This window comes from Gymnodraco acuticeps, unplaced genomic scaffold (genome assembly GCF_902827175.1).
Source record: "Gymnodraco acuticeps unplaced genomic scaffold, fGymAcu1.1, whole genome shotgun sequence".
Classification (NCBI taxonomy): domain Eukaryota; kingdom Metazoa; phylum Chordata; class Actinopteri; order Perciformes; family Bathydraconidae; genus Gymnodraco; species Gymnodraco acuticeps.
The window spans coordinates 1,235,870-1,263,497 of NW_022990685.1; the positions used below are offsets into that span (position 1 = coordinate 1,235,870).

A 27,628-nucleotide genomic window follows, 5' to 3' on the forward strand; every position below is an offset into this window, starting at 1 on the left:
TCTTTGCTTTTTAATAACTGTTTTTAAAAGGCCATTTTCTTAATGTCTTTCATTGTTGTAAAGCACTTTGAATTGCCTTGTGTTGAAAGGTGCTATACAAATAAACTTGCCTTGCCTTGCCTTACACACTAACCATGGCTGTATGAAGAGAAATTGCCTGACTCTCAAGAACAAAAACACTCAGATCTCCCTGGAACTTCCGGCGAACTTCTGTACTCGTGGTTTCCCTAAACCCCACCATGTAAACACAACATTTTGTCAAATCTTGGCTCAGTCAAATTAATAAAGGAAAATAACTCTATCTTCAACTATGAGCAAAGAACTTGGACTTCTAGACTTTTCTCTTCCAGTATAGTGTAAGTCAAAGAGCAAAAGTCCTTCTGGGCCCAATGGCATCACATGACTGACACAGACGTTTTAGTACCACCATATGACAACTATGAACATTTGCTCCAACACCTGGTGAACTTGCTGGGGGCTTGCCTTTAGTGTCTTACATTATGAGGCTCTTTAAAAAGTCTCTTTTTAAATGCCTTTTTTACAGAAAAAAAGGGAGAGGACGGTACATGAGGGATTATGTAGGAGCAGAAGTAGCAGTGACTGCTTGTTAAAAAAAAATTCCACACTATTAAAATATTTTCCTTCCAACAATATCATAAATGATATGGAACATTAACGGAACATAAACGGTCTCACGGTCTCACGGTACGTCCACACAGCAGCTTTTCAAAAATCTTGAAAATCTTGGAGCTGGGCGTGTCTGAAAGCTTGGGGATTTCGCGACCAACAACCAATCACATGAATCTCCCGCCCCCGACATACAAAGCAAAAAAACCCGGTTCTTCTCCACTATTTCTTTTAACATTTTGAACATTTATGAGATTAATGTCTATGGTGCTATTTTATGCTACATTCCATGCTGGCTAATGATACTGTCTATGCTTGCTAGCAACGAAGTAAACTAGCAACGAAGTAAACTGGATATAAAATCCCCAAACAAGCGAAAACCTACCAGTTTCACCCACTGCCTCTGCCACCTCCCTCCATGCCTGGTTCCTCCGGTTTGTATCCCGGTAAGTAAATAGGGACTGGTCATAAAGAACCGGGTGATTTGCTACCGCAATAACTAACTTCTCCTCCATTTTTGTGGAATATAGAAATGAACTGCGGGTCTGGTTCTCCCAGCTTGCACGCGGTTTGATTGGCTAGCGCTTGAACTGTCAGATTTGCATAAAGGGATCTGATTGGCTGTCGCTTCCAGCTCAGCCTCAAAGTTGAACATTGTTCAACTTTGGAATCCTGAACATCCTGGAAATCCTGGAAATCTTCGCCTCGCCCCCCCACAATGCAGTTCGGCGACAAGCGAGGGAAAGTGACGTCATCCCCATTCAAAGTCAATGGGCGGAGACGCGCTGGAAGCAGTGGACAAATCGCCAAAAGCTGCTGTGTGGACGGGCCGTAAAGGTTTATGTTATGGAAGCAGGATTGAATATTTTACACTTTTTTTGAGAAATCATACTTAATGAACCCCGGTAGCTGTTTCAATGGATACAATACCAGCCATAGGCACCAAAGTAACTGAATCAACCCAAAAGTGAGAGTTGATTAATTTAAACTGCAGAAGCTTCCATTAGCAATTATAACATACTTTTTAGCTCTGTAATTGGATGTTTTTTGCTGATGTTTTTTAAGACATGGGAGGCAGTGACAAGTAATCATGATGGTACTAAATTGTATTTATAAACCTTTATAAACCCCCCCTAACCTTAACCCTATGTCAACACAGGTGTTTAAGGCATTTTGGAAAACTCTACTTTTGCCAGTGACCAAATTCCACATATCAATAAGAGCATATGAAGGTGGGATCTTTCTGTCCTTAACACGTGCAACTGCAACAGGACATCAAGGAGCCTGTTAATTAAGCATGTCCTGCATTCTGAGCAGAAGTCTGTCAAATTAAGTGAACACACCTGTGTGGAAATGGACCTGCAGCTTTAAAAGTGCAACCCTGTGAGCAACATGGGAGTGTAAAGACTGAGGCGCTGTTTACACGAGAACAAAACGGGTTGTATCCGCTACTTTTCTCTTTCGTATCATTTGTATCATTCGTTCATTCACACGAGGCCGTAACGGAACCGCGGAAACGGACCCCGCAAACGATAACGGGTCCCAAGGTGGATAGATCTGCAAACATCATTTTCCTGATAACGATGAAGCCATAGCCCCGCCTCTCCCCACCTCTGCTGCTCACTGCTGTAGCATGGTCAGTAGCTACTGTCAGTAGCTACTGACCATGCTACAGATGTTAGTGCAACATCTACAGCTCCTCTACCACAACCATCAGCAACAAGTGGACATGGAGAACTACATGAACTATGTTGCTAAATCCACCACGGAGAATAAACAGAAGGGCAACCATGGCAACCATGCTCGGTGGTCTTCTTCACTGCTTTTGGTGTACTTTGTGGCGGAAGTACAGCGCCACTTACAGGCCCGGCATATGTACTACAGCATCTCCAGCGGGTCGAGCGGTCTTGTGTGAAGGGACACGTTTATTGAGCCGTATCCGTGTGAACGGAAGACTTTTTTGATATCGAATTTGGTTCGTTTGCGTTTCGTTTGCGTTCCCGTGTAAATGGGATCTGAGACTAAGTGTCGGTTGTCATACGAGGGCTGTCAGTGTCAATAATTCACGGTAATGATATTAACACCGCATGTAAAACGTTTTTTTTAATAATAATGCTATCTTATCAGCAAATGAAATACACTCTCAGTGGCGACTGGTCATTAGGCACAGCCCCCACCTATGGCACGTTTCCACTGCAGCGCAGAGCTCGCTTTAAGCGCGCCGAGCCGTGCGGGGCCCGTTTTTGGTTGCGTTTCCACTTGGCCTAGTGCCGGCTAGCGGGTCCTAATTCACAGTTTTTCTGGCCCCATAAAATCGTGGTTCTAGGGCCAGGAACAACCAGGCTGAGTCGGGCTGAGTATGCTAAACTAGAGAGAGAATCGCTGGCAAGGGGGCTACAACTACAACCAGATGAACATATTTGACCTTGATTTAATTGTAATACACGTTTCAAAATGATGCCGAAGTAACAACATACTGATACCGGTTAGTAAAAACCATGAATTAATGCTTTGACAAGTCTGCAGACAGACGGCAGGCGAAAAACCTTTTAAAATGTGTGTTTTCTAAATGGAGCTTGGCTAAGCTAACGTTGTAAATGCTCCGACCGTCCACACTCACAACAACGGCCTACAGACATAAATAAACCAGCGACTGTATTCGCCATGACACAGGCAGTCTGTGGTTTGTACTTGTTTAACTGTTGTCTAGTTTCTGAACAGAAATGATGAGCTGTGAGCTCTGAGTGCTAACAGCTAACGGCTGTGTTGTTTTTTTGGGGTTCTGCGTTACTATAGATACTAACCAAGTTCCTAAACTGTAATGGAAATGCGCCATAAAGTGAGCCAGTCCTAACGAGGCCTAGCCATACCGAGCGAGGCCGTGTAGTTGAAATGCACCACTAACGTCAGCAGAAAGTATTAAAAATAATTATTACAAAAATATATATATATATAAAATATATTTGAAGATCATGTTTAATCATCTGATTCGTCTGTACATTACTGTTTTAGTCTGTGCTCTTCTAATTAGTGTCTACAGTGTGTGCCTATTGAGCTGTTTAGAGCCATGTGGGACAAAACCCGATCATGCCCCTCCCTCTCATTGTCAAAGTGAATGGTGACTGTAAAAACTACACTGCGCATGCTCAGAATATGTTCCTATTTAATGTGTGTGGCAAAAAAATAATGACCATAGGGGCATAGAGCTGCCATCCCCACCATACGTCATCTCACATAATTCAGAGCTGATAGAGAACCGCAGTGACGCATCCTAAAACCCGGATGTAAACTCCTTCCGGTTCCTTCGTCAAAAACGCAATGCAATTTCTCCATAGGATTTTGGAAAATAGCTGGAAATAAGGTCTGTGGTTGACACACATTTAAGAGACAGATCACGTTTTGTTCAGCCGGATAATATCCACATGTCTATCCTACTTTTATAATTTTCGAAGCATAAATCTAGTCGCAAGAAGCAAAATGCTAACGTTATGCTATAAAGGAACTACAGCAGGGTCGCTGCTTCAACGTCACGCCAACTTAAGATCCATATTCAAACATACAGATTGTAAATGGTACAAGTTGAAGTGTTTGTTTGAACAGTTTGCAAGAGGCAGGTACTTGCTTTCAATCAGAACAGGGCAAACAAACTTAGCGGGAGTGTTTTACGTGTTCGGTGTATTGACGTAAAACGGCCTGGACAACTTCTGTAGTCCTATTCAGCCACATGTTAACAACCATCGTTTTTCAGACACGTAAACTCTTCAAAAATCACCAGCGGGGTCACTGCTGATGTATTTTATGTCGTAGAACAAAACGTGATCTGTCTCTTCAATTTGTGTCAAACACAGACCTTATTTGGAGCTATTTTTCAAAATCCTATGGAGAAATTGCATTGCTTTTTATCGAAGGAACCGGACGTGGTAAAAATGCTAACTTGACTAACTAAAAGTGTGGTGTGTAAAGAGGAGACGAGAGAGCTGCAGTGACGCGTCCTAAAACCCGGAAGTAAGCTGCGCATGGCTTCCCTCCCTTCTTCATAGGATTTTAGAAAATGGCTCGAAATAAGATCTGTGGGAAACATAGGCCTACCTGTTATATAAATGCACGTTTTGTTCAGCCGGATAATATCCACATGTCTACCCTACTTTTATAATTTTTTAATCATAAATCTATCGATTAGATTTATGATTCGACTTTTGAAACTACAAGAAGATAAGGAGGACTTTTACAAAAAAAGTAATAGAGATTTTTGTCCAGAAGGATAGGCAAATGGACTTCATCTTCAAGTCAAGGTCAGACCACCATTTTATTGAAAATGGGATCTTACTAAGAGAGAACAATTCAATATTTAAATGATAAAATTGCATTTTTTGGGTATCCTTCTGTTGAACTGTCTGTTTAAAATTAATCGAAGCATCAGACTAAAAAAGCTTTTGAAAATAATATTATATTTTGATTTAGGTCAAAATATAATATTTGTAAACATGAAGAGTCAGTGCCAGTGCCTCACCAGCCATGAACCTCACTGCAGAAGCTTATATATAGAGATCTACGTTTTTTGTGCCCCACCACTTTTGTACATATAAAAACGCCACTGTAAACTCTAAATGCAAGTTTGTGTGTGGGCATGCAAGGAATGGGACAAAGCAAGAACAGCAATACACATAAATGATACAAAAAGTGCTGGATTATAATAGCATGTTAACATAAGTGCATGTTATCATTATTTTCTTTTGCATTAAATGGTTATTGTCAGTACCGGTAAATCTTGACACCACTAGTTGACATTACTGAAAGTTGCATCGTAAGAATGGGGAAAAATATGTTATTGGAACATTACGGAAAACTACTGGCTTTATGTTTGAAAAATAAATATTACGCGTCACCGGCTTGAGCTTCAACATCAGGATACATATATTTATTATCCTTGCAAGAATGGAAGTAGTCATCACATACAGAGAGCATATGACAATTAGTTCCGTCCTTGCAAGGATAATAAATACATGTATCCTGATTATTGAAGCTCAAGCCGGTGACGAGTTATATTTTTCTAACACTTTACATTCATGAAACTCGGTGGATGGGTGAAACATGGGCCAAGGAGGAACCCATTACAATTTGGAGTGGATCTAAATCCCGGGGCGGAAACACAAATGATTGTTTAAGGCATTGGTCGCAAAATCTGGCTCTCCATGACCTTCTAATTATTTTGAGTTTCATGAAGGACAGCTCAAGATATCAGTGCAAAGATGACAGCAAACATCAGGCACAGTGAAATGCCCCGCTGTTTCAAAAGCACTGTAATGGTCTAAAGAAACTGCTCTGAGAGCCCAGTGAGGGGGAACTCCCTCCGCCTGGGGGCTGCGCTCCCCAAACCAGCATCATATTTTACAGCACTTCCTGCTCTTCCGGCCAGCAATCCTTACTGCATTGCATTAAACACACTTAACTTCCATAAAACACACACACACACACACACACACACACACACACACACACACACACACACACACACACACACACACACACACACACACACACACACACACACACACACACACACACACACACACACACACACACACACACACACACACACACACACACACACACACACACACACACACACACACACACACACACACACACACACACACACAGAGACACACATACACACACACACGTTCAGCAAATGTGTGGCCACATTGCTCCAGCCGCTGCGCGCCCATGGCATGAGAGTTTTCTTTTATCTGGACGACCTCATAGTCATGGCCAGGTCCAGGGAATGGGCAATGTTTTACACAGCCCAATTGATCCTAGACCTAACCAACTTCGCGATCAATTGGAAAAAAAAAGCACCCCCATACCTCACCAACAGGCGCTGTATTTGGGAGTGGTTCTCGATGCAGGCAGGCTACGCGCCACCCTGTCAGAGAGCAGACGCAGATGCGTCCCTACTCTGGGCGGTTCCCAGGCTGTGACAGGGGGCGACAGTGACAGCTTTAACTGTCATGCAGACTCTGGGTCCGAGCTGCTCACGTTGTGGTCCTGCTCGGGTTACAGCATATGCGCCGCCTGCAGAGGTGGTTCTCCAGCCTGCCTGAAGGCCTGAAGAGGGCTATAGGTGGGCGCTGGTCTCTAACAGAAACACGGCACAGCAACCTCCTAGAGCTACGGGTGGTAGTGTTAGTCCTCCAGCATTTCATGCCCCTAATTCAAGGGAGACATGTATTTGTCAGGAGCGACAACAGCACCACAGTGGCTTATATCAACAGGCAGGGCGGAGTCCACTCCGCCGCCTTGTTGGCCACAGCGGAGAGGCTGTGGTTATGGGATTCAGAGGTGGTGTTATCTCTGAAAGCCCTCCATATCCCAGGACTGGAGAACAGGGGGGCCGACCTCATGTCGAGGGGCGGGCCCCTGCCAGGCGAGTGGGCACTTCACCCGGAGGTGGTGAAGCAGATCTGGGCCCAGTTCGGGAGAGCGGAAGTGGATCTGTTCGCCAGCCGGCGCAACAACCACTGTGCCCTGTGGTTCTCCATGGCCCTGAGCGACGACCCGCCCTTGGGGGCGGACGCGTTCGCACACGAGCCATGGCCAAGAAAGCTGCTCTACGCCTTTCTACCGCTGCGTCTCATTCTCCCTCTCCTAGGGAGAGTGAGGCGAGAACGTCTGTGGCTGGGATTTTGGCGGCAGGTCAGCCTTTAGTCAGCCACTAATGTTGCGGTTTTTACAGGGGGTCAGGAGGCTGCGCCCAGTAGTGCACGGCACGCCTCCTCCCCGCAGTGGGACCTGCCGTTGGTGCTCGAGGCTTTGGTCACAGAACCATTTGAGCCTCTGGAGCTCTCCTCCCTGAAAGCACTGTTGTGGAAGACAGCGTTGTTACTTGCCTTAACGTCAGCCAAGAGAGTCCGAGTTAACCGCTCTATCGGTGAACCCAAGTTGCTTGTTGATCCGGGTTGACCAGAGCGGGGTGATACTCAGGCCGAACCCCTACTTTGTGCCCAAGAGCCTAAGGAGTGCGTTCAGGTCGAGGGCTATTCAGTTAGGGGGCTTTAGTCTTCCCCACCATGGTGGGGCCAGGGAAGCTAAACTGCACCTACTCTGCCCGGTGCGTGCGCTAGCATGTTATGTGGAGCGCACGGCTGCCTTTAGACGCTCTGAACAGCTGTTTGTGTGCTTCGGGGGCGGGGTGATCGGGAAAGCTCTGTCCAAGAAACGCCTGGCAGGATGGCTCTGCGAGTGCATTTCACATGCCTACGGACAGGCGGGGAGAGCCTTTCCCACGGGGGTCCGTGCACACTCTACACGGGGTATGGCTTTGTCAACAGCCTTATTCAACGGCGTGAGTGTAGAGGCCATATGCACAGCGGCGTCTTGGTCCACGCCAGGCCCCTTCATAAGGTTTTATCTCTTGGACATGTCTGGCTCTTTCTCATCGTCTGTGCTTGCTGGGGCAACACAGGACTGGTGAGGAGGGGGGGCTGTGGGTCAGTGGGCATTTGACCCCCTCCCCGGACATAATGCACTTACGTAGTGCGCACTGGGCCCATACAGGGCTCGAGGGCTCTCCTCGCCTGCCCAGGGGCAGGAGGGGAGAGCCTTCCACACTATAGTCCACACACACTCTGCACGGGGTCAGTGTCCAGGTAGAAGTATTTTTCTAGTTTATTTGTTAGTTAAGCATTAGTGTAGATTTATCATTGTATGTATTTTTCTGGACCTGCCGATCCTGTGTTTTTTGGTATTCATTATATATTTTTTACTACAACTGCTTTTCAAGTAAAGACTCTTTTTGATACTTGAATCCTGTGTCTGCTTTTGGGTCCACTCCTTGTACACTCGTGACACACTCTGAACCTACGACGATATGCAGTCATGTTAATCTGCAGAAAGTCTGGTGAATTTAAAGTCAGCTGAGGCCGATTAGTTTTCTGTCTGATGCTCTGAAAACAACATTGAATACCTTTTGAATATTCATTTCAATGCATTGGTTTTCCAAAAACGTTTGACTCATGACGGCTAAATTGTCCCCAGTAGATCAAAGCAAAATAAATCAATAACGAGAAAGCAAGAGAATGAAAGGGGTTAAAAGACACAGAGAGCAGGATGACAGAGAAATCAGCAGAAGAAGAAATACACGTGGTAAACACTAAAGGGAACACTGAGCTCTCGCATTGTTTAAAGACTGGTAAATGGAAAATAAAGTGTGAAGAGAATTCAACGGTTGAGGTAGAAAACCTTAACATAAGCAATACAATCATTTTTTTAAAGCAATATTTTGAGTCAACTCGTCTGTTTATTTTGTAAGCAGCCGTGTTATAAGCGGGATAATGGTCAATGTGCTTGTTTGGGTGCTTTTCTGAATAATGATGGGCTCAACACACATCATACCTTACTTATCACTGCATTATAATGTCTCAGACAGGGCAAACTGCATTTACCTACAAAAGGACAGAACTTACACATGTTTTCAACGTTGTGAGTTGCATTAAAAATACTTTGTTAGGTTAAGAAAACTAAACTTCTTGATTGGATTTATGAAACAGAACTACTTAGCTAGGTTTAGGCAACAAAATTAAAAAAACGTAAACATCCTCGTAGTGATCCACCTTACCAATAGATGATAACAGCCAACTTACCCAACTATAAGTAAGAACAGGGCCATTACATTTAAATTCCCTTAACTAACAGCATCCATTTCCACTGTTGATAACTTTTGTCTCTGATTTATGTTTTGATAAATCAAACCATAAAATGCTTGGGAAAGTCAAGGAAAGACTGTCGACATTGTTGAAAGAAACAATGTCTGTTGGTACAAGATGGGATGCAAAAAGCTGCCTTTGTTCATTCAACCATCTTTTGGCAGAAAGCTATGGTGGCCGACAGGGGCAAACACACTACGATGGCACAAAACACTTCCATTAGGAGAAACGCGCTGCATATAATATATAAAAAGTAAAACATACATGTGCCAAAACACACGCAAATGAAGAAACATCTTCACCAACTTGTTGAAACATGCAAAGTGTCATAAATAAAACGCAGCAAACACAAAACGGTGCAAATAGAAAATGCTGCAAGAAGACAACAACTATCCCTGTCACTGGAAGCAGACCTTAAATGTACGTTTTATTGGCATACTTTAACAATGTGCTTGCATGATTACTTCCGATATTATTGCAGATCTGCTGTAAGCGAGCTAGCTAACGGAGCTTACAAGTCATTTAAAATATACTGTCAAAACGTAAAATTATGAAACAGCCAACTCTGCCAACAGTGACAATGTTTTCTTTATTTTCATGTGTTTTTGCACATCTGTGTCTTTTTATTTGTGTTTTTCAAAGTGCAGCGCGTTCTTTCTAATGCAAGTGTTTTTGGCCGTTTAGGGCTGTAGTGTGTTTGCCCCTGTCGGCCAACGTAGAACCTCTCACTACACGTGACTTTGTCCTTCTTTGCTAACCACAAGAGATTACGTGTCAGAAGAAATTCATGACATTACACATACGTTTTTTGAAGTTTCAAATATTCATTCTATTGGTTTAGTCAATTCTGCAACTTGATTTAAATTATTGATTTATTGTTTTTGGACAAAATTCGAATTAATTACAAAAACACACTATTGAAAATCCTTAGTACTTTTTTTGTATGGATAACTTGCACCATGTTCTTTACTTTAATTGTTTTCGGCTACACATGAACTACACATGTCGGTTAAATAGCTTAAATTCCAATAGAAATGTCATATGTAATATTCAAGATGCTTGAAAACATACTTTTAACCCCTTTATTCTCACTTCCGGATTTCCACAAGAATGTAAAAAAGGTATTTGCAATATAACAATAATAATAATATTAAATTACTTTTATAGCGCAACGATGCAAGATATTTGACGAATTAGAACCAATCTTTTACAAAAGATACAAAAAATAAAAACTTATATTCAGAAACCATTTACATAACACACCTTTCCAAAAAGTATGCCAAACATGAACAATATTTTAATTACACATGTGCTGTATTTGCTATGTGATTAAGCACTGCGTCTCATTCTACCATTCACATTTTCTCTGATATTAGCTGAGATGCTCTTGAATTAAATGTACAGGTAGTGAACTACATTCAGGTGTGGTGATAGTACTGAAGAAAAATATCTGAATACTTTATTCCAGATCAGGTCAGACTGAAGCAGATAGGACAGACAGGCAGACAGGAACAAGTGAAACAGGGATCTGCATCTCTGCCAACAAAGCCTTATCACCATTCTGACTGAAAGCAGAGCAGGATCAAATTCCTCCTCTTGTGTAACATATAGTCCCGTCCAGTTTCAGCCTGCACTTCTCCATGTACAACACAGACACACAGCTGGTATCACACTGAGTTCAAAGTCAAATGTTTTACTAGTCAGGACCATACGTTTTTAATGGCACCAAACTAACCGAAAACGGATGTGTTCGCGGTCCTAAATACAGTAAACACAGACTACATGCAAAGTTATTTAGAAACGTGTAGTCACTGATTTGCTATGATTAATAGTAGTTATTTAAAATAAATAATATTATTTATGTTATTACTTTGTTCCCTCACCTTCTCTCTCGCTCTCCACAACGGTCTGACCGAGAAAGAGCGTCCCGGACTTCACACATCTTCTCCCGCACAGAGAGAGACACGCTCTGCCGAACCATCTGACTGGCTGAACCACAGCGGCAGGCAGGCAGCTACTGCGCATGTCTGCCGCTGCTGCACATACTACTCTAGCTTTTAAAAAATCTTTCTTGGTGGTAAAAGCCATTGTTGTTGAATATTGAAAATGCAGTCTGTATTTTAAAACGTAGCTATAATTTGTGTTACTAGAATAGTTTAAAATTGTAAGCTAAGGTCACAGAAAGTGTCCCCTTTGTTTAGTTGTAGGTCCTATTTCCAATCATAAACAAAGTTATATGCCAATGCTCAAATCTGATTAAATGTTCAACCAATATAAAAAAACGTTTAAAATACATATAAAAGTGTATTTTATTTCATCCTGGTGCAGCAATCTGGCTTATTTGGACTTGTATCAACATACTGATATATTATTCAGGTTTATATAATCTCACTGTAGTGGCAGATGACTTTGCAGTGTTGGTTTAAACCTTATAACTTAAGTTTAAAAGCAGGTTGAAAAAAGTAAACCCCACAGTCTATATTTGGGGTTGAGACCCTATATGTTTCCGGAAAAAGTCAATATAAATAATTCAACTTTCTCACCTGCACTTCACCTCCTGCGAGCCGTTCACAGTCTTCTTGGTTTCCTGTGTTCTTGACGTGACACCAAGCTGCGTCTCTGTTTGGTCGTCCACGTGGCTGCGAGCTGCTTCTGCTATCGGGTCCATCGGCACGTAAACATCCTGGTGCATAGCCATTTTGGTGCCGTTTGTTGCCACGTGTAAAGGTTCTCTTACATCTCTACTAGTTTTGAAATTATCCCTGCTCCTTTGCTGTGACTCTTGGTTTTGAATGGGGTCCACTGAAGGATCATTGACGCAGCCTTTAGGTACAAAGGTCAGAGGTGAAGCCCGGCTGGGAGTCGGGGTGGCTGGCAGCGGCCGGTCCATGCTGGTTAGACTGAGGCTGGACAGGGCACTGAGCAGAGGGGAGTCTCGGACATGGTCCCCCGCCTTCCACTGGCTCTGCCCTTCACTCACCCCCTCCTCCTTTTTCTTCTTCCCCTCCCTCAGCCCCTTCAAGCTCTTCTTCTGTTTCTGGGTGCGGGGCACAGTGCCCACATGTGTGTGCATCTCGCTGGAGCGGGCGTAGCTGGGGCTGCGGAGGCAGTCGTCCATGTCATCCACTGATTGTTCCCTTGCTGCTGATTTGGCACCGCCGAGGCTCCCATCATGCTCTGGGCCTGCCTTGATGTTGGCCTTCTCTGACGGGCGGCGGATGGAGAGATTAGTGAGGCTCCCAAACCATTTGAAACCTGAAAAGTAGGGGGAGGTTAAGCTGCATTCACATGATAGCCTACGCGGCAAAACACCTCTTTGCTGAAATTGCCATTGTGACATTATAGGTATTTCATGGAAATGTCTTGCATCCATGGTTTATAAGAAATAAGGTCTATTGACCGTGAACTCCAAAAATATACAACATTAGTTTTTTGATGGAATGACCATTTACTATATGAATCCTAAGCAGTAAAAACCTTCCGGGAGAAAGTTGACAACACAAAGGTTAAAATAACTGTGATACATGCAACCAACTGCTCCTCAGGTTTCAACATTAATGTTGTGATACTGTAATCTACTGGATGAGGACATAGAGGAAATTATAAAGGTTATTTTAAAATATGAGATGTTGTATACAGTAGCACAGGGAAATTCAACCTGTGAACGTTAACCTTAGATCTGAGCATTCTGACTTGCATTATTACACCCAGTGGTCCTGCAAATGAGTCACAGCACTATTGCCTTTGCGAGATGTGGATGTACATTTTTAAAGACAATTAAAGAATAATGTTGGACTTTAGGTCACACATGGGACCAGCAGCTGCAAACATTACATGTTTTTTTTCTTCTGTGAAACACAAAAAAAACGTTTTCTTTTCCACGGAGACAGCAGAGCAATGTTGTTGTACCCTCATCTGCTGAAACTCTCATAGTTTATATTATAATCGCTCCAGCTCTCAGCAGCATTTGATTATGTTTCTGCCCCGGGGACCTATTAGACTCTGACGGATATTTATTTCCTCAGCTATATATAGACTGAAGATTTTGTGGAGGCGAGAGAAGTGAGATGCTGTCTCTGCTCTGCTGGTCAGAGATTTCAGGCCCCTTAGCTTATCATGAACAATATGATGAAGCGTTAGCCAAAAGAAGCGCTAGTGCTACATAGTGATGTCCCTATGTTGCAGGAGTAAGCAAAGGAGTCCAATGGAGGCCTTTCAGACAATGTGAGTGTGTGGGAGAGAAACCCTCTGAGATTTTAGCCTTTGCAGACTGCACAACAAGTGACTTGAACCAGTGGCTAAATAATGTTTTAATTTGGACAAAGTAAGGCTAGCTGTTCCTTAGCTAGCTTTATGCTAAGCTAAGCTAATTGTCTGCTGGTTGCACACTAGCTTTACATATAATGGAAAACGATGAGAGTGGTATCCATATCTGATGTAACGACTCTGCCAGACAGCAAATTAAAATTACCAAAATGTTGAAGCGGACCAGATGTTTTATTCAACATTTGAATATAGGTTTGAAGTTTTAACAAATACAACTGACTTATCTTAAATAAAGTTAAAATCCATTTTGTTTTGGGGGTTATTTTTTTCACTTTTGATGGAGAAGGCTCGTCCATTCACTCTGCTTCTGGTCTTTGTGCTACGCTAGGCTAAATACATTCTAGATATGTCTCTGTACTGGACTCACAAAAGTGAAAATAATATCCAGAAAACTCTGAGAAGGACAGCACACTGTACAGCAGGATTTCTCCAAATCTTCCTCGTATGTGTTAACTTACTTGGCAATAAACCTGTTTCTGATTCTTGATGTGTTTCTTAAATTAAAACACATATACAACCAAACTGAATACAGTGTCAAGATAGAATCTGTTGCGTGGAAACAACAAACCTTAAATGATCAGAAGCTGTTATCAAGGGACATTTTTGATCCCTTTATTACGAAAATGTAAAAGTGAAGACGTCAACATGGCCGAAACTTTTCTGTGTCTATTAATCTGGCGCAGTGGGGGCAGATCCCTCATGGGTGAAATTCAACTTCAACTAGTGAACAACTATAGAGTCTAACAGCAGAAGAAGAGAAGCACAGAGCTGTCCTTTCAGCAGACACTCACTGTCTTTGCTTAAACTCTGCTCTCAGCTGGGACGCTGTCCATTCAAACTGCACAAAGACACATCTATGCTTCATTTACAATGCATCAAAAAACTGTGTGTGAGTGGGACAAACAGCCAGCACACAAACACACTCATTCACAGTGAAACAAGTGTCAATAGATCACTTTCTTTTAAAGGATACATATATAAACTTGTATCAGCCTCCTGTGTCTACTAGAATGTATTTTCATGGGTGGAAAGTCACTAAGTAGACCAACTCAAGTACTGTACATGAAACTGTTACTACTACTGTTTAGTACTTTTGCGTGATGTTACAGTCTTTACATGCACAAAACCTATATAACAATAGGAAGGGGGAAACCCCAAAAAGTATGATAGGGCCCCTTTAAGTTTACAAAACTGACGGTTTAAGTTCAGCAAACAAATCTGCTCAGCTGGTTTTGGGAACACGTTGGCAGGAGGTGTTGCGTGATGTTGACAGCTCTGCGGGGCCGTGGCTACCCTCCTGCAGCGGAAACACACTTTCTGTCTGTCAGAGGAGAGCTGGCTCACACTCAGCAGGATCTATTCTTCAATATGACAGCTAGAAAATAGGGAGGAAACTCCAGTCTCCATCACTTTTCTACTTCTTCTGAAAAAAATAAAAAGTACACTCTTTCACTCTTACATCAGACTGATGCTAAGAGTGAAACATTTTGAAATCCAACACAGATGCCAATGTTTTGGTGTTCATTTTTTGCATCTATTTCCCATTTGTGGCAGGGAAACAAATACATGTGTATAAGTCTCGTAAACATGAGTTAACAAAAGCCTCCAATACAATTACATATTCAATAACCTTAGTGTCTGCAACCTCAGTGCTAGATGGCACTTAATCACACCCAACCTTCATAAGTTCCAATGCAACAGTGTTACAGGGTTTGAATGCGTGTGTTGTGATGGAGTATTACAAATACTCCATCACAACACACACAAATGTCCTGCATTCAAACCCCTACTTAAGTAGGACATTTTTTTATTGTACTTAAAGGTTCAGTCGGTAACTTTCTCTAAAATGCTGTTTTACGATATTTTCTGAAACTGTCCCTCTAAGATATCCTATAGTCTTTCAAACAGACTGTAGTGCATTTTACAAGTGCCTCTAAAGGCATTTTGTAGATGAAATCGGGCCTGAAGGAAACCAACCAATCACAGCTGAAGAGTCTCTAAAGCAATGTTACTGTTAGCGCAGATAAAATGACCTATATAGAAAAACAGATCAGCCAAAACCAAGCTCCTCCTACGAGCTGGAGCAATCTCTCTCATTTGACAGCTAAATATTACACTCAAATATTTGGGGCAGAATTAGGCAGTGCAGTAACAGTGTCCTAAATTCATATTTGACACTGCATAAGAGACTACTCAGCTCTGATTGGTTGTATTCCTTAGGAGCACTAAAAGGAGGCACGTGAACATCCTTTTTTTCACAGATGATCTGTCTCGTGCCTTACTCTTAGGCTAAAGTGCCAGTTTTGGCAAATATCAACTTCCAGTAGGAAATACATATGTTCTGCAGTAAAATGTCCCCTCCAAGTTATTTTACTCCTGTTAATAACACAACATTGTTAGAGCAGCATTTAACTGTTACTGCCGCTCAGGGTGGAGATAGCTTTATGTAAAGTGTCTTAGTTTATTGCAGTTGTTTACAACCTGGTTGGGCCCCTCCAAAGACTCACAGATACATTGGAGAGGTTGTCGAAAGTTAACAAAAAAGGGAAGAAGGAAAAAAATAAGTTTAAGCCATATACGGAGGGAACTGCTAACTACTCAAAGACATCTGAAATGTTAAAAGGAACCCAAATGAAACGTGGTGTTTTGTCAAAAATGTTTGGAACCAATGGTTGAATCCTTCACAATGCATTGTGCTTTATACTGTACACTTGTATAAGTAAATACAATGTAAATGTTGTTCCAGGTACAATATTTGGTTTCCATATTCCCCATACATTTCGTTAACTCAGTCTTATGTTAGATTTGGAATGAAAAGAGTTGTACTTTTACATTTTAAATATTTTATTAAATAAAAAACTCTCATAAAAAGTTGTAATATTCCCTCTAAATTAAAGTCTACTTCCTGTTGTTTCGTCCAAAGAACTTAATTTACCCCCTAGCAATTGCACCATGGGTATATTATGAAGGTATTGTATTTTGTCCTTTTTGTGCAATAGGGACTTTGTTGAAAACATTTAAGGAAAAAAACACAACACATCAGAAATATTACAATAACAATATGATGAACTAAAATATAACTTACTCAGTTTCCGTTTGTTCATGGTTCAGATGTCAACTTCCTGGTGTATTTAGTGATATAAAACAGTTTGCTGCAGGGTGACAATGAGCCGCGTGCTCTTTACCCTTCAGAGTGACTCTGCTTCCTGTTCTCTGAACACAGCGGAAGAGTCGGGGTGCATTTCATGTCAAGTTGATGCCATCAGGAGACATGTCACTTTCTGACTACACAGCGGAAATGTGTCATTTGGGAGGAAGCCACAGTGGAGTTTTGACAGCTTTTTTATTTCCACTTAAAGGGCAGAAAAGGCAATTATTTTAAGGTGGCCGACCCATACAAACACACTTACACTTACATTAGGGTAAACATGCTGCACAACAATATGTAAATATGCAACACAAATGTACCAAAACACGTGCAAATGAAGATACATCTCCACCAACTTGAAAACACAGGCATAGTATTTAGAAATAATTCACCAACTTGAAGAATCAAGCTCAGCGTTTACTAAAAGCGCTGGATAAACAAACTGTTGCAAGAAGCTCAAAACACAACAGAAACGGGTCAACTCAAAAGTGACGCACACAGCTGGGACCTTAAGCGCCTGTTGACCTTTGGGTATTATAAAGTTGTCCAACTGTGACTCTCGCAGAGTCTGTTTATTACTTGTAAGTGTTTTTTCAGTGTATTTGAAATTGCTAGGTTCATCATTGATCATCATGAGATCACATTGTTAAAATAAAACTAACATTTTAGGTTAGCTTCCATTGACAGTTTACAGTTGGCCAACTTCCTAATCCCTGAACTTCAAATGAAACAATTGTCTCCTGAGTGTATACTGTCACTGAAAACCTACCTAAAAAGTTGTATTGACTTATTATAACAGTGTGATTGCATGATTCCTTCCGAAATTATTGCAGATCTGCCGTAAACTATAGCAAGCTAGCAAAGCATTGTCTGTTTTTTGTGTGACTGTGTTCTTTAAGTGTGATTTTTGTAAAGTGTCTTTGTTTATATTGAAAAGTGCTATATAAATTAAATGCATTGTTATTATCATAGCTAACCTAGTAATTGAATTGGAAAGTTAAATATTATAAAAATATTATAGTGTTTAAATACTCTCCCGTAAAGTTGTGCATTCAAAATCTTACCCCAAGCCTGTTTTTCAGGTCTCAGGCTCGAAAATGACATTCCCAGAACAAATGACCATATCTTTTTTCTCAAAGTAATGATAAACCTGTGAGTTGGATGTAGAAAAGTCAGAATCAATATAGATGTTTTTTATTTTAAAGAAAAATCAGATTGAACATAGTAAAAAACTGTAAGTTATAGTGTCCGTCCAAAGATTATTGTTTACTTATAGTGAAAACTACCCTTGGATGATGGTATGGTAGACTAAAAGCTTTAGGAATCCAAAGTACAACATATAATAAGTACCCTGTATCAAGATTGATGCAAAACAAGTGACATTTGATCTTTTTAGAGAGGTTTAGCAAAAAAAACTCAGTGGAAATGGGGGTTTTACCGTTTCTCTGGAACCCATCGGTCGATTTTGGTGATTGACATCTCTTTCTGACCGTTAGAGCCAATAGAATCGAAGGGGAGTTTTCACATAGACACCAACGTCAACACAAAAAGGTGGAGGCTTTGCGCTTTAGTTTTGCATGAGAGTGAAGCTATCTCTTGCTCTGACATCTGGAAACGGAAAAGCAGGTTTATTGCTTATGGATTATCATAAATCATTTCAAAGGGACACAGACACATTGGATTAACCTATGGATTAACTTCAGCAGCGTTTGTATCGTTTTAATGCCATTGAATACCACTTTTGACCAGACTACGACACAGGTAGGCCATGTTGCCGGTTTTGCCACATGTTCTGATGTCTGTTCTTGTTATTCTTGTTATTTCTTATCATAGAGTGATGATGTATGTACCCATCGATTCTGTGTCTTCTCACGATGCTAGTCGATATGTTGGATGTGCAGAAAAGATAAATAATAAGGGTTTTATGAGTGAGTTTCTGTGCATTAATCTGTTAGCATTTTTCACTCGTTGCTAATTCAGAGGCTCAGCATTAGCACCGTGGGTTTAAAAAAAAGATCAGTTAGCTGAGTTTCTTCCCGTTACATGGACGTAAAACATTCATAGTTTATTACATCTTAAGAAGCCCTCAGACACTTTTGCTTGCAGATGTTGTGATTTCGGCCCCTTTGGCGGGTCCGTGGGGTTTAAGAGGTGTTTAAATAAAAAGTAGAAAATTATTAGCATCAAAAGTTGAGAAAGTACTCATTATGCAAAATGATACATTTTTGGACTGATATATATATAGATATACATATTGTAGGGAAAATACTGAATGTGCTCTTCCAATATCAGAGTAGCACATGATAACAAAGGCCCTACGTAGCTGCGTACGTAACAGGATGTATGATTACCTAGAAGAGCATCAGGACTGTTTTAGGCATACGATAGCTATGTGATTAACATGATGATTCAGCCTCTATGGAGATAGACATATGACTGTCATGTTTATTGCTTACGCAGGCCTTAGCTAATCTGAACTAAACATTGAATACTGCTTTGAACCGGCATTCCTCCATCTTGTGATGTGTAACTCGCTCTCTTGTATATCAGCATGTCAAGGACACTGTTCTGGGAACTATTTGTCCCAGCAGCTGACTACTTCCATTCTTGCCAGGATAATAAATACATGTATCCTGATATTGAAGAGCAAGCCGGTGACGATTGATATTTTTGTACACACACATGTATTATTATTGTATTTGACCTATTGATGGATCTCATTTTATTTTATAATTAATAATATTTTTATTATTATGCTGGGTAGTTTAACCCAATTTATATAATCATGATTTTCTAGCTGATTTTAATTTTAATTTTAATAATATGAAATTGCAGTTGAATCTAAGTAAAAACAAAATGGGAAGTAAAAAGTGTAATATTTACCTCTGAGATGTAGTTGAGAGGATGTTATGTTTTACTAGAATAAAATGTAAAAACCCAAGTAAAATACCTCAAAATTGCACTATATTACTGAGTAAATGTACTTGGTTACATTCCAGCACTGTAGAGCTGCTGCTGTAGATTATTTTTGATGTTCCAGTCCTTCTCTCTATGTTTTATTCTAATATTAGATTTAAAACAAAGATTTGGATCACTTGTTATTTACTGAAATTGGATGATCCTGATATGTTTGACCACTAGGTGGCAGCAGAAGTCAATAATAAAGCAGGAAGTGATTCTGGGAGAATGTTATGGATGGAAACTCTCAATACGTTGTTATTAAGTAAGATTAGCATTTTGGTATTTCTACTTTTACATCAGTAAAGAATTTTTGCAAACATTTCTGTGTTTTCACGGAAAATGGTTAACTGTAAATTTGATACAAAAACACTATGATTTTGGGAGATTTACTGAAGCCCCATATGAGCTATAGTTGAATGCACGTTTTTGTTGATGTTGTGCCCATCTTTTACATTGGCATTACTTTAAAAACTGATAAACTGACTAGTGTGGCCATGACGAGTGATTACTGTCGGTGTCATTAATACTGGGGACATGACCCAACCACTTTTTGAAATGGCTGATTGTGTTCCCAACACTTTTTAAAAGTATAATTTGTTAAAAATAAATAAAACAAATATGGATATAATAAATAAAATATAACACATTTTTGTGGAGAAGAAACTCATTAACATTTTCTAAGAATGTGAAAAATATGGTGGCTGAAAGTGGCAAACGCATTACAACGGCCCAAAACAATTAAATAAACTGCAGTTTCAAAACGGGGGTTATAAACTTGGCCAACTGTTACTGTCACTGAACTAAGCTAAAAATGTACGTTTAAAAAAATATGAAATACAAGTGCAACCATAAGACAGGATGGAGACATGTGAAATGGGATACCCCAAGAAGCTATAGCTTGCGAACAGGTGCCAGACAATACATATTTACTTTATATATAGTCAATACATATGTGTTTGTTATTCAGAAACCCAAAAATAGCCCATGATAACCAAACATCTACAACAATATTAGATTCAACAGTCTAATAATTTGTTTAAAATAGGTTATAGACAAACAGACACTTTTTATGGAAAATGTGTGGTACATATACATGCATATCAGAGTAAGTAAACTTGTGTAGAAGTCCACAGCCATTCAGAATATTACCTCTCTGATATATTTGCTTAACAAGTGTTATTTGAATAGCTTTGTAAAGGTATAGGCCTACGGAGATAAACACATTTTTATAGTGTCATCAATTTCATTCAACACTTCCTCTGCAGACCACACCAAAGCTGGTAAATTAATGTTTGCGCTTTTTGTTTTCAAGTTGTTTTTATTTCTACACTGTTTTTGAAAGTGCAGCGCGTTCTCCTAATAGGTGTTTTGGGTCATTGTAGCTTGTTTGCACTGGTCGGCCACCGTAGATATCCAATATTTCCTCTGCAAAACTTTTGTCTCAAAATTAAACAATAGATTTAAACCTGTATCAACTCAATGTACAGATTTCTGTTCAAAAAAAGTGTGCAGCTTAGCAAATCAATCTTTATTTCCTATATTATTTTCAACTTTTACCAAAATAAATATCAAATCAAAGACTAGTAATTGTCCTGGCAGTTAGAGTAAAAAGGTGTTTTTTTTGTATTCTTACACATCATTTGACAAAAATTAGAACCAGGACTTTTAAAGGAATATCCCAAATTCAGACATAGTCCGTCCATACAGCTGTTTTTAGTGGCACAGATACTGAATAAGAAAATGAAATAAACATTATGTGCCGCACGACGAATACGTCAGAGGACTTCACTGTTTCAGGATTAAAATCTGTTCAGGAGGGAAGTCACCGGAGACTCTCCTCGAAACTTGGACGCGTCCCTGAAAGTATTTTGTGTTTGCTGGAGGGGATTGCCTTCCTCTCTGAGCCATCTGCCGGTAAAGAAACATGACGTCTGCCACGATGTTGTCAAGGTCTCTTTTACCACAAATAAACATGAAGAATACCAGGGCATCTGGTTGATCAAATAATGTGTCCCTCTAACTGACGGCACCATCTGGCCCACTGAGCTGTAAACCTGCACATTTTTATTCTCACTTCGCTCATCTGAATAAACGCTAAATCACTGCACATTATGTGACAGAGCCACCAATGTATTAAGATAATACATATGTTTATAGTATGAAGTTTGTTTGTATAAATGTCAACTCCCTGTAACTAATCAGTTGAGGAAAGCGGGTGGGGAACAAAGGGAGAGGAAATTGTTTGTTTAAGAGGCTGGTGTTTGTAATGCCCCTTTCACACCAACGTGGTTCCAGGGCCGGTTCGGAGCTAGAGCCTGAAAAGCACCGATTTTTCCTGTTCACACCGCAGCGGAGCCGCCACCAAGCTCCGAAACCCGGTGCTTTTCACGCACCAAAAAATGGTCGGTCTAGAAACAAGAACCGCATACGTCACGCTTACGTCGGAGGCGGGGGGCAGGATCAACCTGAGCAATAACAGTTTATGGCGAGTACGGCAAATGAAAGTTAGCGCTGTCCAAAGTGACTAGAACGCAACCACACACTTCTTAAAAAAACGGCACTTTATAAAGTCAGGCAACACTAACCAGGCTTTGTGTGATTCTGTTTTTTTCTACCTTACTTTGACCATCCATTCGCTGTTATTGATCATTGTGGAGAGCAGGCAGACGTTTTGTTTTGTATTATAGCAGCTATAGGCTACATGCTATCACAAGTAGAATCATAATGAAAAATACGCCGGTAAAATGTGCCGGCTTATGCCACAATAGGATAACAACAAGTAGTCAAGATAGTCAGTTTAGCTTCGGTTGCTATGCTAACCCATTTTATACCAGAGAAACTTTCATTACAGCGTTGTGATGCCAAACAGCGGGCAGCACTGCAGCGGTCGGTAAATGCCGCTGAAACACATTAATAAACAATGAACCACGGCACTCTGGAGAAAAGTACAAGGGTTGAGAAGTAGTTATTTAATTTAATCTGGCTTCGTATGATTAAAAGCAACACGATCATCGACCTGACGCCGTTGGGGAGAAAATCAGCGACGTAAACGGTGACGTCATGACGCAGCAGCGGCAGCACCAGTCGGGCTCTGGGCGGTGTGAACAAAACGGGGGCTGAAAAGAAAAAACGGTCCCGAACCAGAAAAGCTCTAGCACGGAGCTAGAACGGGAACCGCGTTGGTGTGAAAGGGGCACAAGAGGAATACAAAGAACATGCCGGGCCGGTTGCTGGAGGGAATTTGTAGATTTTGGTAGATTTTGGTAGATTTGGAAGTATCAACAACAAGTAGGCTACACAATCCCCGGATGTGAGAGGACGCTGGCGTCGGTTGCTCGCCACTTCTCTGTCTGGATTGTTTTTACTCTTTTCTACTCTTTCCTCAACATTTCTTAGCAGCTTTTTGGCTGACCAGTCCGGTTAAGATATATGTCAATCTTCCACTGCCTGGATCACTGAGATGTGTGAAAGTGTCCGTGTTTTCCTACCTGAAAACACCGGCTCCGTTTCGCCGCTCCACCTGCTCTCCTTCTGATCCTCCCGGCTTCACCTGCCTAGCTCCTCCAACGCTGCCTCCACCCCATTCCCGGACTTTTCAAAACGTGTCCTGCCTTTGGCTGGCCTGGACCCCTCTTCCATGGACTACCTGGAGCTAGCTGCCTGCATCTCTGCAGTCATCAAGCTGCAGGATACCCGCTAGCTGCTAATGCTAGCGGCTGCCCGGCTCACCTGTCCACTCAACGCTCCGTCTCTCCTGCCTGGCCTGGCATTGAGGTACTCCGCTGCGAGACTTCTACAACTCAACAACCATTCCACACCGTTATGCATCTCTGCCATCAAAAACCACGAACTTTTAAAATGAACCAGATACATCCATAGAGGCTCCGGTCGCAAGTTTGTTTACTTTCACACAGGTCACTCCATCCCCGTACTCTGGTCAGCTGAGCGCACACCCACCTTTCGACTACGTCATCACAACCCCTGTCTGCAAGCCCTGGCAATGACACCTGAGTCAATCCTCACCACACAAATAAATATGAAGCTCACTCTGTTTAATACCCGGTCCCTCAACAATAAATCCTCAACGAATTCATTCTGGACAATAAACTGGACTTTCTCTGTCTGACAGAAACCTGGCAACAACCTCTGGATTATCTCTCACTCAACCTCACTACACCCAATGGATACTCATACATAAATAAGCCACGCTCGGAGGGCCGAGGTGGTGGAATTGCCGTAATACACCGACAGGACATTAAAACCAGCCTCATCCCCATCTCATCTGCTCCTTCACTTGAACACCTGGCTTTTAAACTCTCTGGTCACACACAGTCACAGAACTCTTTAGTTCGCATGAACTAAGTACAGATCGCGTTCACACTGGAATAAATCCCTGGGGGTGGATTAGGCAAATGAAGCCGCTCACGTCACTTCTTCTTCTTCTGCTTTGGGTTTACTGGCAGGCCGCAAAACACTTCACGGCGTATACTGCCGCCCAAAGTCCCCGGCCGGAAGTCCCCGGAGTTGGGGACTGGCTTCAGTAGAAGCTGCTGGGACTCCCAGCAGCTTCTACTGAAGCCTTCCGAGTAAATCGCCAGAACGCCGACACCTCCTCATCTCCACCGCTCCCATGTTTTATTTTGTGTTGCCATAAATTACCCCCTAATCCCACCAGGAGCGTCTGCGCTGCGTTGCGCTGCGTTGCACTGCGTTGCGCTGCGGCTGCAGCGTTTTTAGCGATCGCGGCCACTCTAGTCAATGGGTGCTATTCCACCAGACACGCTGTGCCGCGCTGCGCCGCGGCTCGAAGCGTCCCAGAAGCTCCTCGCCGCAAGGAATTTCTAAAATATAGGATGAATCCTATTTTTGACGCGGCGCAGCGCGGCGCAGGCAGGAAGTGGAATGTTCATCCAACAACTGTGAGGCTGCACACAAGACGCTCCGCTTCCGCAACGTTTTGAAATGCGCCTGGTGGGTCAGGACGCAGGAGGAGGTCGCAGCGCGGCGCAGCCGCAGCGCAGACGCTCCTGGTGCGATTAGGGGGTTAGTCTCTCTGCGTTTCTGCGCGGGGCTAATGCTAATGCTAATAATGCTAATGCGAGGATAATAAAATGGTGGCTTCACAAAACTTTTTGGGAGTTTTACGGGGCGTGGTTTGCAATCCGCCCAGCCAATCAGAAATAGGAACCTTTTTCTCCCACGAAAGTCCCTGCTCTAGCAGGGACTGAAAAGGGGGTGAAAATGTTCTCATGAACTAATTTTAGTACCGGCTCTTTTTGGTGTGAATGCGACAAAAGAGTTCTCATGAACTAAGCTCTCATGAACCTTTGTGGGAAAAGTACTGCGGTGTGAATGCGCCTATTGAGTCACTTCTTCTTTAAGTGTTTTTCTTATTTTTGCAAAGATTTGTTTGCCTTGGATTATATAGGCTATTTGTTGCTTTATTTTGTGGAGTGACCGAATAGCATGCTGTTTTAAGAAGACTGGCTTTTCAGAAACTGTTTACATCTCCAACAAAATCACAAACACAAAATATATTTTGAGATGGACATTACCTCAGAGCCCTCAAAGAGACATTACTCTAGGTATATTTTGTGTTTGCGCTTTTGTTGGAGTTATTTGAATGTTTTTTGTTAAATAAAATGTTTCAGAGATGCCCGTCCAAGTCTGTCTAGGCCTTTTAGTTTGGGTGGTAAATGTATTAGAGGACACACCAATATTATCAGCTCCTATTTGCCTTGTTAAAGAACCACAGTAGCTCCTAAATTATTTTAGTGGTAACTAGGCTTTAAATATGAGCTGATTGTTATCATTAGTTAAACGCACCTTCTATAAAGAAAAAAGTGAGCATTGTTCATTGGCTGATCCAAACTCTGCTCTCCTTTTTATAATTGTTATTTCTGATTGTCCTTCTATCCATTGTCAACCGCTTATCCGGAGTCGGGGCGCAGAGGCAGCAGTTCCAGCAGTTCCAACAGAAGGCCCCGAACTTCCCTTTCCCTGGCCACATCAAACAGCTCCAATTGGGGGATTCCAAGTTGCTCCCAGTCCAGCGTGGAGATACAATCCCTCCACCTGGTCCTGGTACTGCCTCGGGACTCCTCCCAGCTGGATGTGCCTGGAACACCTCCCTATGTTGGCACCAGGTTCCCATAACCCCCTCAATTGGCTCTGTTCAACACGAAGGAGCAGCGGCTCTACTCGAGTCCCTCCAGATGACTGAACTTCTCATCTTATCCCTAAGGGAGATGCCAGCCTCCCTCCAGAGCAAACCCATTTTGCTGTTGTATTCACAATCTTGTTCTTTTGATCATATTAGTGGTTTTTGTTACAACCCTTTTATTAATTTTTCAAGCCATATTAAGATGACTAACTCAAACAGGAGGGAATTTGTTTGGGACTATTTTCAGTTGAGGATTAATTTGTTTCGGCATTGATTATGTCGTTCCTGACTTCTTTGGTTCTATTGTTTTAATCCAGTTCAATATTGTAAGAGTGTATTCAATCCTTTATATTGTAGCCAAACTGGGAGTCACACACAGCCCAGGGGCCTCATTTATAACGCCGTGCGTAGGATTCACGTGGGAAGGTTGCTTACAGTAGAAATCCAAAAAATAGGTACAGAAATGTTCCGACATTTTCCGATTCACCAAACATTGCGTACCGGCGAGGAAAGTGCGTACAGCACTTCCTACGCCGGTTTCCCTTTATAAATCGACTCGAAATGCGGTGCAGCTTTTGCAGGCTTCACGTAACGCCCATATTTGTCTATAAACAGTCAAAGAAACGCCCATTCATTCATTCATTTTGACTGACTGCATGAAGAAGATCGCAGGAAATGACGACAGAACAGCTAAAAAAGACATCTCACACCGTATCAGATTTTGGTTATTTTGGGGAGGTCGAGATAAATCATATTGTTTGGTGGATGCCGTTTGAACCACACTGTAAAAATATCCACCGTGAATTCACAATAATTACCTGGCAACTTGTTGCATGACTTTCACAGTAAGGTTCACAGCAATTTACTGTGAATGTCTTCACAGCAATGTATTGTAATTTCACATCCATGATATTACAATGCATTGTTGTAAAGGTACAACTGTATACTGTAACTTCACAGCTTCAATTACTGTGATATTACAGTATGTTACTGGGGAATTACATTATTTTGTTGTACATTAATTACAACAAGGGCCTGTACTTTTACATTTCTATTGTGAAAGTACTGCAGGAGTAGCCAGTAATTTACTGTGAATTTACAATATGTACTGTGAAAGTACTGCAGGAGTAGCCAGTAATTTACTGTGAATTTACAATATGTACTGTGAAAGTACTGCAGGAGTAGCCAGTAATTTACAATGATACACGTGCATAACTGTAATTCCCAGCTCCAGTACTTCCTGGAGGAAGCTCATACAATGGTTTCCTGTCCAAGTTTAACAGGAAACCAAAGTGTGAGCTTCCTCCTGGAAGTACTGGAGCTGCACTATAAAAATGCACTTAATGTTATTGTACAATTAAAAACAACACACCAAACGCACAAATGAGGTAAAATCAATGGAAGCCCACTGGCATATTTATTGACAAAATAAACAACAGAGTAAACAAACAGGAACATGAACTAGTTCACCTCAACTATCCATAAAAAACAGATGAACCCTTAACGGATCCTTTAAACAAATAATCCCTCGCAGGTGAACTGACCGTAATGCTTCCCACTAAACTTGTCCCCGCACACCATGCAGTCTATGCAGACCATTCCAAGTCTATCAGCTTCCGGTGAAGGGTGCTCACGTGAGGGTTAATGGAGCTTCGCTTCTTTGCCTTGGAGCCTTTCTCCGGGTTGATGCCCAAGAAG

General features: G+C 41.7%; 1 protein-coding gene across 2 annotated transcripts in view; it reads right to left on the bottom strand.

Annotated features, from left to right (window-relative positions):
• Window positions 1-16,926, bottom strand: part of sh2d3cb (SH2 domain containing 3Cb) — a 43,642-nt gene extending 26,716 nt beyond the window's left edge. Inside the window, exons 1-2 of one of the 2 annotated variants that reach the window (XM_034230268.1) lie at window positions 16,744-16,926; window positions 11,876-12,587 (exon numbers count right to left, since the gene is read on the bottom strand). In XM_034230268.1, coding sequence (XP_034086159.1) covers window positions 11,876-12,587; window positions 16,744-16,762 — 731 coding nt within the window. In that variant the 5' untranslated portion in view covers window positions 16,763-16,926. Of the gene's footprint in view, window positions 1-11,215; window positions 11,334-11,875; window positions 12,588-16,743 lie in introns of those variants that run through there. The other variant, XM_034230271.1, reaches the window with a different exon arrangement.
• Window positions 16,927-27,628: the final 10,702 nt, after the last annotated feature.